At 39.4% G+C, this 15,089-nt stretch overlaps 1 protein-coding gene across 2 annotated transcripts; it reads right to left on the bottom strand.

Annotated features, from left to right (window-relative positions):
• Positions 1-1,453: 1,453 nt before the first annotated feature.
• Positions 1,454-15,089, bottom strand: sesn2 (sestrin 2). Of its 2 annotated transcripts, none has more exons than XM_042507095.2 (11): positions 14,282-15,089; positions 12,695-12,760; positions 11,852-12,043; positions 7,493-7,675; positions 5,131-5,358; positions 4,791-4,923; positions 4,590-4,705; positions 4,383-4,466; positions 2,622-2,728; positions 2,371-2,515; positions 1,454-2,108 (listed from the first exon to the last, which is right to left on the bottom strand). In XM_042507095.2, the coding sequence occupies exons 1-11, from the start codon at positions 14,582-14,584 to the stop codon at positions 2,022-2,024; spliced, it is 1,644 nt and encodes a 547-aa protein (XP_042363029.2). In that variant the 5' UTR covers positions 14,585-15,089; the 3' UTR covers positions 1,454-2,021. The 2 variants fall into 2 exon arrangements, with proteins under 2 accessions (XP_042363029.2, XP_042363030.1); XM_042507096.2 differs by lacking the exon at positions 14,282-15,089 and adding an exon at positions 13,479-13,630.

The following is a 15,089-nucleotide window of genomic DNA, read 5'->3' as shown; positions in this document are numbered from 1 at the left end:
GTGCGAAGTGAGCACTTCTTTTCCAAGATAATCCATCCACCTGGCAAGCCTGGCATATCAAGATGATGATTATTTAACCCCTTAACACCTGGGTCGACATCCGTTTTTCTGTGCTGCGGTAAGGCGCCTTTCACAAGTTTTAAACCGTTTGCAACCTGAGCACATTGGTTGGATATCTTTCAAACACACAAGGGAAAAGGCAACAGCCAACCTGGCAAGATATGACCCAAAAATTGCAAGAAATTAGTAAAAGGCGATGAAAACTTAAAGGTAGGGAAGAAAATAGGGAAGAATTATTAAATTATTTTTATTCAAATTCTCAAAAAAAAATCTAAGGGAAATGTCCAGAAAACGATATTGATAATCATTCAGTTATTAATTTTTGGCACTTTTTTCAAGTCATTTTCTTGTTTAATTGTTTTTTACTTTTCTACTTTTGCTTATTTTCAGTTAATTTTCTTATAACTTTTTTTTTAAACTAAATTCTTGCTTTTATGAGCTGTGTGTTAAGTTGTCCATTGACCTCTCCGTGTTTTTTTTTTTTTTTTTCAATAAACCAATATGCTCATATTCCAAAGGGTTTAACAGCATCATTAACACAGGTGTGCCTTGGGATGGTCACTATAGAGTTTTCCCTGAAATTTACACAGCCACACCAAACCAGTATCTCCACATCCAGCATCTTCACCTGCCAGATTGTCTGAGACCGGACACCTGGACAGTTGATGCAACTATTTGTTTTTAAAACTGAATAATTTCTGTCCATACTTTCATAAACCGTCTCAGGGAAGCAAACTTGTTCTCACCAGGGCCTTGACCTGACAGCAGTTTGTTATCGTAATCGACTTGTGCGATTGTGAGGCTGGCTGGATGTACTGCCAAATTCAAGGAAACAGCATTAGAGACAGCTTATGGTAGAAAAATGAATACTGAGTTCACCGGCAACAGCTCTGGTGGACATTCCTGCAGTCCGCATGCCAATGGCACACCCCCTCAAAACCTGCACCATCTTGTTATTACCACCTAGAATGAAATTTAGTGCCAACTTCAAGACCATGCTTGCAAAAGTCTGGAGGATATAATGCACAATCTTTGTTGATTTTTAGCCCTGGAAGTTTTTTTTATCAAATACCTAAATGTAAAAAAAACATGTTATTGATACTCACATTCATATGTGATTTATGTAGCTTTGTGAGGTGTATGTTTGTATTCTAATAATATAATATAATATAATATAATATATAACATATTTATAGAGCACATTATAAAAGTCTTAAATCTTTAACTTTAAACTGTGAAAAATGGGAGCAAAAACAAAAGCGCTGCATTTAAAGTTTTTGTTAAGTAAATAGAGCAAAGTCTTATTAGTCTTCAAATCAGATTACAAGCAGCAGATGAAAAATTGTTCTGTCTGACTGTCTTTGCCAGAACATGACGTTCAGACACAACACTGTTTTCATTTTGATAAAGTAACTTTTTATTGTATATAAAAATACAAGTTATTTGTGTTTTGATCTCAGCCTCCGTGTGCTGCAGACAGAGAGGACAGAGACATTAGTAGTCATGGTTTGGTGAACAGCAGCTGTTTGTGGGTGATGGATTAGTAGCTCAAACAGACATGTCAAACAGTTGAACCATGATGATAATGATTTCTACCAGACCTGATTGCACCTGCATAGCTGGCATGTAAGCATGTCGATATGTCTAGGTGTGACAGAAACATGTGCAAGATATTCACAACAACACTTGGCGCTCAAGTGCGGGAAAAAAACCCTAACATTTCAGTGCAAAATAAGTAACAAATTTTAAATATTGAATATCCCAGTAGCAAAGCAGCATCAAAACATTAACACTGAAACACAAGATCTGCATAAAGAAACATTCACTGTAGTATTTGTATTTGTGTGTGTGTGTGTGTGTGTGTGTGTGTGTGTGTGTAAGATTGTCTTTCCATGTTGTGTTTGGGCTGTGGAACGTCACAGCTGGCTCAGCATCTGCAAGAATGTGTATGAGTGAGCGTGTCATCTCATGTAGTGTGTGATGGCTCGTAAGGTATAGAGAAGGGCTGCTTGTAGCCGGGCTTCCATCACTATAAGGTTTGCATGAACCTGCAGGGGGAAAGAAATGCATGTCATTACCTTCAGGTTACTAGGTCACACACTTGCAAGCCCTGTCTGCAATCCAATGCTTCCGTCTCTAATGACATTTTTAAAAAGACGCAAAAAAAAAGAGAGGACACGCTGAAATGTCAAATGATTCATTCTTTGTCGAGAAGGTACCAAAGAGACACAGCCTGTTAAAATGTCAAATGATTCATTCATTGTGCGGCTGAAGAGGCAGGGTCGGGTGTGTGTTTGGACTTGTTCGCACCTTTTCGGAGTGTCTGAAGTGTCTCCAGAAGGCGTGGTAAACGCGTGCCGTGGTCTGCTCGGGGTGACAGGCCATGGTTTTAACAAAAACCTTCAGGGAGCGCTCCAACAACACATTCACACTGCCGTAGTCGTAATCGTCGTAGCTGCACAGGTGAAATGATAAAATGTTAGTGACACAGGAAAGTAAAAAAAAAAAAAAAACGATTTAAAACTTTGATTATGTGATTTTTAAAAGTGTGTGGCACTGACCGTATCCCGTACAGACAGTGGATGTAGTTCCACAGAGCTTTTCTCAGAGTGTGAGTGTCCACACCTTCATGCATGGCCATCCTGTGGTAGGTCAAGTTGCTCACAACCTGCAAAGATGCCGTTTAATCTCATTACAATAGCTTCTTTGCATATGACATCAAACATCTGTGCGATGTCCAGATGGAGGACAGTTAACTGGAGGCAGAGACTACAAACACTACACAAAGACCTACGACTTATGCTGTTTACAGCTGTTTCAATCATTCAAATTGGGGAAAAAACAGCACATTTAAAATCCCGACAATAACATGCAATGGGGAGAAGTATATAAAAAAAAAAATCAAACAGTGGCAGATGTGGATAAAAAAATCTCTGTCTTCAGTCTCGAAGCGCTGAATGAACTAATTTCAAACATTAATGTTAAAGCACTGTATAAAACATGCCTTTGCTGGGACAACTTTTTAGTGTTTTTCGTCATCCAGATTTCTATCACCGAATCACCAGACCTCCGAGAACATTTTTTTTTAACTTTACTTAAAAATTAGCAGCTAAAGTTTTCTACTGTTGCCTAGTAATTTTAGCTTGGCAGTGGTGCATCCATGTACAGAGTTGAATTTATAAAAAAAAAACAAAACAGTTATACTCAAGATCATTTACTGACCAGGCCAAAAACAAGACAACAGTCATTTTAGTCGTGGATCCAACCGCACACAAAACAGTCCATGAGACTCTTGCATGCTTTCATTAGGTCGCCATGTAACGTTAGGAGGTCTGGACAACGCGTCATGATAGTCACATGATTGCAAACCGGCTATATGCTCAATTAATCTGATAAATTCATGTATACAGTATTCTCAAGTCTGAACAAGATACCAACGAGTAATTTCATGACCTGGTTGGCACCGGCTTTAATTCTTTTTTGTGTTGTTCCCCACATTCTAGTAATTTTGGTCATAACTATTTCCCAGTGTGAACTCCTTATCTCTTAGCGGAGCTGTGCGTGGTGTAGGGAATTATGCATCTCTTGTTTCAGGCCGCATGTATACGAGATGTGAGAGGATCAATTAAAGGGTTAAATACTGTTCTTGTATGTTTCATTTGAGTAATTTTTAGTAAAGTAAAACGATCTAGTTTTTCACTTGGACCACCAACTATGTTACATTGTGTGGAAGGTTATCAATGCAAGATTACTGTAAAAAAAAACTATTCAACTATTTTTAACCCTTTAAAAATTGGATGGTCATTTATTTTCTTGTGTTGCATTCAGATGCCTTCCACAGGTATTCTGCGTGCTGAGCAAGTTGGTTTGATTTCAATGAGCAACTTGGCATGAATTTGTCCTGCAAATAACAAGAATTTAGAAGTTTTAGAAACTTGTGTTAAAAAAGCTGGAGAAAATGTTGAGGAAACTATAATCAACATAATTCTATATTCAAAATAATAAAATTCAGGTCATTTCCTTGTTTTTTATTATTATTATTTTTTGCTTATGTAATTTGCTCGTACATATTTCTTGCAAATTTTGGGCTAATTTTTGTCTTATAATTGGCTTGTTGCCTTTTCCCTGTTTTGAAAGGAATAAATCCAGTTTACTAAGGTTTCAAAGGTTCTAATTCAATGACTTTTCCAAAACCTACAATTATTTTTACTTATTCCATGTCTTTTCCTGACCTGGAAAATGTGAAATGTGACTTTTCCAGGTTTTTCATGATCATGGGAACCCTGTGTAGTGTACTTCGACAAGGTTAGAGTTGAGGGTACCTGGAATTTTTCATCTAGGAGCTGTCCCATGTCTGGCAGTAGTCTGTTGAGCAGAGAGAAGCCGTGGTCCTCCCACGAATAGTCCTGCACACATCAGACACAGGCATCAACAAAAACACAGGACTATGAAACTTAGCATAAAAAATTAACAGGCACTGTACGAAGTAAAAAATATGGAGAAATAACTCCAAAAAGGCTCCAAACTACCTGGGCTCTCATGGTGGGTGGTGCCTGTTCTCCTTTGGGGGCAAAGTCCTCGTATCTGAACTCTGGATCCTGCACCAAACGCAGCACCAGGTCAGGTGGTGCTCCGCGCACCACCGCTGAACAAACACCACAAAGAGGAAATAGTGAGTAAACAAATGCCAACTGAGTGAAAGACTGAGTGATGCATGTGCATGTTTGTACCAGTCGGTATGCTCTCGCTCCTCTCCCTCTCGAAGCGAGTGACCATCTCCTCCTGTGTGCACTCCTCCTCCTGCTGCTGCAGCTCCACCATCCTCTGCATCAACACCTCCACCTCCATCGCTCCATCAACCAACTGGGGAAGATAACGAAAGAGAGAAGGGCTTGGGAATTGACTTAGCACTTTGTTTTTAACAGTAAATCAAATATAGAAAGTCAGCCCTGTGGTTTTACTTTACTAAACCAGCTTGACTGGTGAAACAACGCTCTTTGTTCTTCTCCTGTTGACATTGTGAAGTTTAGACCCGTCAGACCTGTAGTGAAAAATGACTGTTTTACTCACCTCTTGCCTTCCGTCCTCATGAGCAGGGCTGTGGGGGCTATGAGGGCTCCGAGGAATGTGACTGGGTGATGGAAGTTGGTAAGTATAGCCTCCAATGTGGTCGGGTTCGGGGTTTAGGCCGCAGCCCCACACAAAAGAGCAGAGCGAATGAGCTTGTGCCATCAGGACCACAACGTGTATGAGTTCAGCCAATGACCAGCGAGCCTCAGCTCCGGGACACACCAGCTCCTGCAGGACAGAGGGACGGGCGCTGGGTAAGTGAAGTTTCATATGGTAGGTTTGATATGATATCAGTTCGTCTGGTATTCCAGTTTTAATTTCCCTTATGATCTGACTTTTTCATATACTGTCATACTGATGCACTGCTGAATCTGTGTCTCTAACTCTTCAACAGGCATCAAAGAGCACTGCAGTCAGCACACACTGTCATGAACGGGACAGGACCGATTAAAAAAGTTAGTTAGTTCATACTAACGATTCTAACAATTAATAACACTTGTTAACCCACACAATTTCATGGATTAAATTTCAAAAGTTTTCCAAGACACATAATAAAACTTTCTGTGACTAAAAAAAGTCAGACTTTGTTAATAGTTCTGACTTTACTATGTTGCAGTTTGCACAACAAAAACACAACATCCTGCAACTGCTGTATGCATTCTGAATCCATCATACATTGTCACTTGAAATCAATCAAAGCCTTCAGTATCTACATGAGGAGATATTGTCGAGGAGATTGTCATGAAATTCTGTCCAGATATTCAAATTCCCCTCAGGATGAATTGTACTGAATTGTTTTGGTGATCCTCAATTTTTTATCAAGCACTGCCAAGTTTATAAATATTTCATTTTGGTTTATAATCAAATCGCTGCAAAGCTGATGACAACTCGCAGTGGCGTCGTAACGCCCGGGCGTCTGAGGGTTCAGCCCTAAATGTTTTGTAGAAATATGTAGGTTACACACAGTATACGTTTTAAAAATAAGAATACCTCTAATAATAAAAAGCCCTGGATCTAATTATCTCTCTCATTCCATTCATACTTTTACTTGAATAAATGTACATTTCACCACTGTTAACATCAATACATACATTTAACCATTTTTCCAACACTAGTCAATACATTTTTAATGATAGCAGACGTAAAGTTTTCTGTTTCTATTTAATACAAATTAGTAACAACTACGATCAATTTCAACATCTCAATTCATAGATAATCTGGAAAGAAAAAAAGGTTTTAGGTGTAAATAAGGTGCTGAACTGGATCCCCCGGAGGTCGGGGCTAAGCACCCAGTGTTCTTGAACCTAAGACACGTTCCTAACGTGTGACGAAAGTTTAGTGAGAAAGACTCTCTTTGCAATTTCATTTCAATCCAAAATCAATCTCCAGTTTCTACTCTATCAGCTGACCATGGTCGTCACTCTAAATGTATCCAACCAGATTTTGCCACAATCTCCCAAAGCCAATCATGTGATTGCTTTCAAAAAGTAACACTGCTCTCGTCTCTGTTGCTGTCAGTTGTCATTTCTGGGTGAACAGATACGACCCTCCTCCACGCCATTCACCTCCGCTATTCAGCGCATCCACTGCCCAGTCCTGCTCCAAACCCTGTCATCCTTCAAACAACTGTCTCTTCACCTCCACAACCAGTGACTCTATCTGGGGGACTGTTTCCTGAACAAACATGGGGCCGCTACCCCCTACATATCGTCATTGTCGGGCGCAAACCTCGTATCTCCACGTGTCACTGTTTTCATGTTTTTTCATAGATTAATTCTATTGGTCCCCCTCTACGTCTGTCAGTAGCTTTTGCGCCATATACACGTCATGATGGAGTCTAATCCCCAAAGAACTTTTCACTATTCATCTTTATTGTGCACTGCATAATACATTACTGTTCACTCTACATGAAGTCTCTCCTGATTAGAAGGATATTCACGTCCAGCCTCAGCTGCACTCACTCTGTGTTCAGAGTTACAACTGCTACCATGCTCACACAAACAACGACTGTAAACAATATAAACATTATACCTGTAAACACGTGTGACCATGTTAGCATTCTGATGTAAGTAATGAAAACATAATACAAAGGATAACATTACATGAACACCTGACAAGCCTAAAAAAACACCACAGAGGTTGTATTTATTCATGGACTGTTGTATTACAGTAGATTATAAATATATATATGTGTGTGTGTGTGTGTGTGTATGTAGTGAGTGGGTGATTGATTTCAGATGCAGCCTAAGTCAGAAATCCGATGCATCAAATCATATTACTATTATATGATGACACACTAGGAGCAGAGGAGAGAGCAGGAGAGTGAGACACAGGGAGGGATGGAGTGGGTGTTGTGTCTGACCTGGATGTGCTGCTGTGTGATGAGCCAGGGTCTGTGTGCCAGCAGCTTGTTGAGTGTTTGCAGGCTGCGGAGTTTGGTGGGAGCATGCTCAAGGCCGCTCAACCAGCTCTCCTCCCCTCCAGCCTCCAGGAAGCCGGCGCTGTGCTGCTGGACCAGGTACGAGCAGTGGTGTCGGGCTGCAGCCTGGGAGTCAAACATGGGGCCACATCCATAAAAATGTCTGTGTATAGCAACTACATAATGCATAAGAACTGCTGGTGCTCATGAATAAAAAATAGGGCTCAGAGGTTAAAGCAACACAACTAAATTTCTCCAGCAGTGGATCATTTTAAGTGTAATGACTGGCATTTCTACAGAGAAAGGGCAGCTAATGTGCTGAGTATATGAGCAATGAGAGTCATTAAATGTTTATGAGAGGATCACAGTCTTTGGCAGACCCTGTTAGTGGCTCGCTATGATACAGTGGCTGGAAAACCCTCAAGTACAGAATGACCTGCCAAGTTCATTTTGCACCTGTCATCTTTCTTCTCAGTTAGGATCGTTCAATTTTTCTTGATTTTTGGATTCCTACAACCTTAGAAGAATCTTGTTCCTGACTTTTCTATCACTTTCAACATTTGCATTTTTGTGTAATAGTTGACTTTAACCACTGAAGTATCCTAAAATGTACTCGCAACTGTTGATTGGAATCATGGATGGATTACTAAACAGGCCTACCAGGCAAGTGTGTGCAAGTGTCAGCCCCCTTCATATGCATAATGACACTTAAATTAATGTGTGCAAAAGATGATGAGACTCAAAACTGCCTCAAAAAGATACAAAGGAACAGCAAAGAAACAAAAAATAACAAGACAAACGGACATGACTGCAAAGAGACACAAAACAATCACAAGAAGACACAAATTGACAACAAAACAATAGAAAACGACCAAAAAAAAGACACTTAATGACCTCAAAGGGATCCAAACAACTACAGATAGACACAAAACAACCACAAGGAGACACAACAGACTACAAAGAGACACAAAATCAGGGGTCGACTGATAGAGCTGAACTGATTATTGAACTGATTATTAGTAGTTTATGAGACCCATAACCAATATTTGGAACTGATATGCATATACAATGAAAACGAAAAGCTTTCTGTCAATATTTAGAATTTGGAATATAACACTCCAACACAAAACTTTGTTAAAATACCTTTGGCAAATGTTAAATCAAAACAGAGACTTTCAGCATCATATAAATCAAGTTCCCAGCAACTTTTCTTTTTTGAATAAAGTCAAGTGAAAATTTAAATTAAAAATGGATAAATAAAAATAGCTCCCTGAGGTTTCACAAAGGAAAAGTTCCTCCCATGCTGACACTTTCTTTGCACTTTTTAATTTATCAATGACCATTAACATAAAACACCAATACAGATAAAATGCCAACTTTCTGCCCCTGTAATCGCCAGGCTGGTAATCTGTCAACCCCTACATAAAATTATCTAAAAGAGACCCAAACGACTACAAAATAGACACAAAACAACAAAAAAAAGACAGTGAAGGGACCAAAAACAAAAAAAAACCACACACACAAAGACGCATAATAACTACAAATTGATGTAAAACCACCATAAATTTGTTAAGAGGTGGTTGGGCCCCTTGCATATCTGTGCCCAGGGGCCCACTGATTCATGATCTGCCCATGATTTGAATATCTACATGACTATCTTAGTCCCTTTCATGGTATTACTGTTTTAGAGGAAACTAAGGTCTATCTGTACACTTGACGTTTGCCTGCAGTGCTTTATAATAACTTATCTAGGTTTTTAAAGCACAACTTTTAGATAACTGGATAAGTCAGGGTACAACCCAAATCTGAAGCATCAGTCAATATTTAAAGAACTCACTTTCAATAATTAGTTGAAGATACCCTGAAACCCTGATGAGGCAACAACCTGTGATACAGCTCTAAGGTGGAGCATAAAGATGACAGCACATATTAACATCTGGCTCAACATGTGTAGATTATAGTGTGAAATGGCTTTTAAAATAAAGAAAAAGCTAAATGAACTGTTAAACATATGTAGCTGTAACAGTTTGTGTCCCCATTTACCATTTTTACAGCTCCAGCAAAATAAAATAACAAGACCTTTTATTACTGTTTGCTAAGGAACAAGCGCTGACAATAATCATTACTGTCAGTGCTTGCAACTGTAACTGGCACACATAAATCAAACTCAACTCCACTCATTTTATTAGCGACTGGTGTTTCCACACAGCTTTGGCATTGAGAGGTTCTGTTGGAAATGTAGAAAAGCAGAAGTGTAGTGATATCAGTTTACTAAAAGAGCTGCTTGAGCCAGCAACCAAGTCTGAATGCATTTATTAATCACTACAGCTAAACTCACTGGGACTGTAAAAGCACTGGACTGCAGTGCAATATTAATATACTGCAATACTGTTTTTGTCCAACTACTAGTGGAGGCGGGGGATAATGGTATCACATAAAATAACAAGGTGTGTTTGTGTGTGTGTGTGTGTGTGTAGAAGAAAGAAATCATATAAACACTTTGGCACGCTTGACTTGGTTACAAAAACAGAAAATAATAGCTGCAGAGTCTGCCATTACTTTGAATGTTTAGGCTATTAGTCATGCAATATCTGGCCTGAACATTGAAAGGATAGACTCCCTGTGACTGTGGCCTTTCACAATCCAATTACAGGCTTTAGAGCCTTTATAGCTGCTGTTATTGCTGCCTCATTTGACACAAGAAGAATTAATATTGACGTAAATAAATATAAGACGAACACTTGGTGGCTAACCCTTAAATGCTTTACTAAAGGGCTTATGATTTAGATTGTAAAGTAATCACTTTGACATTATGAATTCACCCCCAGTGCCACCGCTTTATACCATGATGGGAAATCTAAGCAACAATCATCTGTTTTTAATAAAGGAAAATTTTAGTGTGCACCAATATTACTTGGATCTATTTGTATTCACATAGTCCAATGATGGTTGTTTGTGCAAGTGCCGATCTACAGCGTTAGTAGCAAATCAAATTATTCACTTTTAAGGAACCACAGAAATTATATTTAAAAAAATAGTTCCGATTTTTTAGCTTTTTTTTTTTGACTGCAGTAGATGGAGATCTGCACAACCCCAGAGAGAGAAGAGGAGCAGGCACTGCTGTGGACTAGGTCTGCAGCAAAACGTATTTTAGCTTCTGATAGCAGTTTTATATCAGTTTATGTGTACGCTATATTAAGAATATTTTCCCTGCTGTACCTTGCCGTCAAACAGCCCTCTCCAACAGTAAACTGATGCCATCTATGCTCTCCTCAAAGCCACCAGACTCCTTTGATAGAACAGAGTTCCTGATCTACTGCTGCCTTGATCGGTTAGTTTGTGTAATTGTGTGACTTTGGTGAATGTGAATTAACCCTTTAAAACACCAAGTCACACAATAACAAAAACAAACCATCTGATCGAGGCAGCGGAAAACCAGCAACTCCTGTGTTCTGCAAGGTAAAATTACCATTTTTTTGTCAAAGGCTTTAAAGAGAGCGAGAGAACGGCGTGAGTTCCCCGTCAGAAAGGGCTGACTGACAGCAACATAATGCAGAGCAACACACCAATCAGTGCAACAATATACAGTGCTTGCATCACATTAGGGACTATATAGTTTCATTTTGTTAACTGAAATAAACGTATATACAATTAATTATAAGCTAACCAGTTATAGTTGCTGTTAAAAGTACTTCAACCTCATTGGAAGAAAATAATGTGTTTACATCTAGGAACACACACTATGACCAACATCCCTCCATTCACTCAGAAAACTGAACTTTTTTATTGACTAATATGAGACACTGCTAAGACCTTAGTATTTCAAAGGGAGTTTGAGAAAAAGCAAAGAAAACACAATCATGCCTTTTGTATTCAAAGCTATCTTTGTTTGATTAGTTTTTTTTAAATATACAAAATAGTTTGGGCGTTATTTTTTATGTTGTGTTTGTATGTTGTGTATGTTGTGTGTAGTGTACTTTTGTCTTGTATACTGGCTGTACTGCGACAACCAAAAAACTCGACTGAGTCACCAAACACTGAGAATTACTGAAGCTGACGTCAGTTACAACAACTACTTTGCCTGGAAGTCGGAAACTGCTGATTCTCATTGTACATTCATTTGACTGCAAATTAGTCAATGTCATTTTGTCAAACTTCAAGTGTTTTTTTAATTGTGTCTGTTCAAAATTAAGATAAAGGTAAAATATTACATTCAGAAGGCTGTTATTACAGTTACTAAAACTGATCTATAAGTGCTGATATATGTCACTAATTAACAGTCATATACTGTGGTTTTCTTACCATAACAGCAATGTAATGTCTCCAGTGACAGGGCAAGGGGCCATCCATCTCCAACAAAGCATGCTGGGTCCTCAGGAAGCAGCTTAGGTAGGCTGGGTGCAGTGCCATCACCATGGTGATGTGGTCCACGCGACCCAGTGACAGGAAAGATTCGATAAGGATGTCCTGGTCTGGCCCAGGATCTTTCAACATCTGAAGAGGGAGAATGAGACAAAACGCATGTTCAAAACTGACAACCAGTTGAAAACTCAACTCCTTATATATATCTAACTGTGCTTGTGGACAGATTGCCAAGGATTCACTTAAAAAATGTTTGTCTTGAAGCTGGAAATCAGCAGCTTTAAAGAGCTGGTACAAAACCCCCATGTTCTCCAGTGGAAAGCTTTAAGTGAGTCACAAACGAAATCAGCATTTCTAGTCACTGGCTTTTGCAACACATCTCTGCTGTTGCCTCTTTTCATGACATGAAGCAACAGGCCTGTAGTGTTGCGGCAGAACACTGAGCTACACTGCCTATAATAGCATTTATTTGACCATTTATCATGATACCAGCCTGCAACATGCCCAGTCAAATCTTGGGATTAGACATGGAGGCCAGCTGTGTGCCACACTGAAGTCAACTTGTGCAACCAAATCTTGAATATGAATAGTTTCATCAATAAGCATTATGTAGCAATAAAGAGAAAAATGTTGATCAATTAGAAGAAAAACACTTCTGTTTCTTTTACACGTTTCACAACTATGTATCCAGAAGACAATTTTAAACAAGCGTTTCATTTGGAAATATATACCAGCTGATATAATGGAGCAAACAGATGTACTTTAAAAACAAGCCATACACACCTCTTTTGCAGGAATAAAGGCACTTGGTCCTGATGCCAGAGCCCGAGGAACTTCAACTCCTTGTTCCTAAGAAAGAAGACACACACAGTTACATTTTTCATACAATAAAATAGAAACAAATTTTGCCCAGGATAATGTAACCTAATTGATTTGTTGTGTCTGACCAAAAGTCCAAAACACAAATCTACTGAGTTTACCATCACACAAAACCGAAAAGCAGCAACATCTCACAACTGAAAAGCTGGAACAAGGGCGTTTGGCATTTTTTGCTTAAAAAATGACAAACTATAAACCAAAAAATATTTAAATAGTTGCTGATTATGAAGACAAAACAGTAAAAGCGCTGCTAAGTCTTTCTAATGATCACATAAATCCTACACTGTGTCTTGGGTTGTTTTTGAAGGAGACTTACATTTTATATATTCTGGTTGAAAGTACACTCCACTCACACAATGAGCCCTTCACAAGACGGAATAAACATAGCTAGTTATTTTTCTGTTGATAAACAACTCTATTATATTGATCTAAAATCCTCTTATACAAAACATCATGTTAGAAATTTTAAAGTTTTGAGCAAACTGAAGATTTACAATGAAACAACAGTGTGTTTTCTTCTTTATATCATGCACATAATAAAGGTCATTTGAACATAAAGGAGAAAAGCTTCAACCTCCTTGAACTTGACAAGACCTACTTGTGCTGTAGCAGCTGTACTGTAACTGGAGACCTAGTTTCATAACTCTCAGCCCATAAAATCTGTATCCAAAGCATGAATTAAACTCACCGACATCATCGGAAAACAGGCAGCAAAACACCTCAATTCACCGCTTGTTATTTCCAACAGACGAGACAAATAAAAATGCGTCAGACGCGGCCTGCCTTTGTATTTCTCCAAGCTAACAGCGGCTGTGAAAAGGCTCGGGGGTGTGTCCCGTGTTTTTCAGGGCACCGGGAGGGGGCGTGTCCGGCCTGCTTGTTTGTGCACACCGCAGCAGAGTCTTGCATCACCTCATACAGTTCAACGTCTGATGAAATATTCAGCAATCTGATAGAAAATGGTAATCAGCTGATAACTGTGGCTGAGCAGCTGCAAGGTTATCCGGACTAATAATCAATCATTCACTTGGTCCCTACAGCTTAGTGAAAAGGGTTTATAATGCGTTTTAAAACCTTTTTTAATGCCACTCGTAATGAAATTTAAGAGTTTTTCTAAATTTTCATCGATAAAATACGGAATATATTTGACAAATATGTATTGTGACGTAAAACATAACTTCTTGGTGCAAAAGGCTTTCGGTAAATTATTATTATTTGAACCTTTACAATGCAACATCAGTCAAACTAAAAATCCTACTTCCTCTGTATTTGCATGTTCATGACTTTTGAAAGACTTTAAGACATGTTAATACCACTTAGGGCCTTATTTTTAGATTGATGGATTCAATACCTTCTAAGTGTTTTTCAGGATACTCGTGAACCTTGTGCATGTTTCTGGTTGCAGTATCTTTACTCGTTGCTGGTAAATTGGTCCATCTGTGTTTCAACAGACATTATGAAGCAGAAAATAATATAATATCTCAACGTTACCTGTGCGGTTCGCAGCAGCTCGGTTGCTCTCTCTCGTACCTCCTGCAGCGGACATGACCGGGACAGCCGAAGCAGCTGAAGGAGTGTTTGTTTACTGAGCCGTGCCGAACCGGGCCGGTTCAGCTCTAAACACAGCAGGACCCCTTGGCTGAGCTCCTCCAGAGCCGCTGCTCGCTCCTCTACATCCCTGCTGCACAGCCGTGCTAAGCTTTTGACAGTCGGGTCACCATCGGACTCTGACTCGGACTTGTGGCGACGTGAACAGGACACTTGTCCCGGTGTGTTTTCTCCGTTACTGGCCATCTCTTGTCCCAGAGCAACTCGAAGTGACCGTTGAAGCACCTGGGTTAAGCTACCTAATGCTAGCTACTGTTAGCTAAAACCTAACCGTTAACGATAGCTTGATGCAAAGGTTTGTTTTCTTTCCTGTCGTATACTTGAGGCGTCCGTGGCCTCACTTCACTGCGCAATCATCTGTTTTCACTAATCATTAACGGACCACCTTCAAAGCTCTTTCATAGCCGGTCAGCTAACGATGACCGTAAACACGGTCTGCCGGTTAGCTCGCTGAGCTAGCCTAGCTGCTGTTAGCAGATGCTGCAAACTCCTCTAACAATGTTAAACGGTGGCTCGACAATAAAAACACTCTGAGCTCAGAGGTTTGTGTTTACACTGGACTCCCAGAGTAAGAGCCCAGTCGGATTAAAGTGTAGAATCAGCTTTCATGAGGCACCGAGACACAATTTTCGGGTTTCACACGCTGGTTTCGCTCAGCTGCTCACAGTTAGAGAGCTTTTTTTTTTTTTTT

Source organism: Plectropomus leopardus, chromosome 17 (genome assembly GCF_026936395.1).
Source record: "Plectropomus leopardus strain MGB_pleo_1.0 chromosome 17, ASM2693639v1, whole genome shotgun sequence".
Classification (NCBI taxonomy): Eukaryota; Metazoa; Chordata; class Actinopteri; order Perciformes; family Serranidae; genus Plectropomus; species Plectropomus leopardus.
The sequence above is the reverse complement of the archived record's forward strand: the minus strand, read 5'-3'. Positions and strand labels throughout refer to the sequence as shown.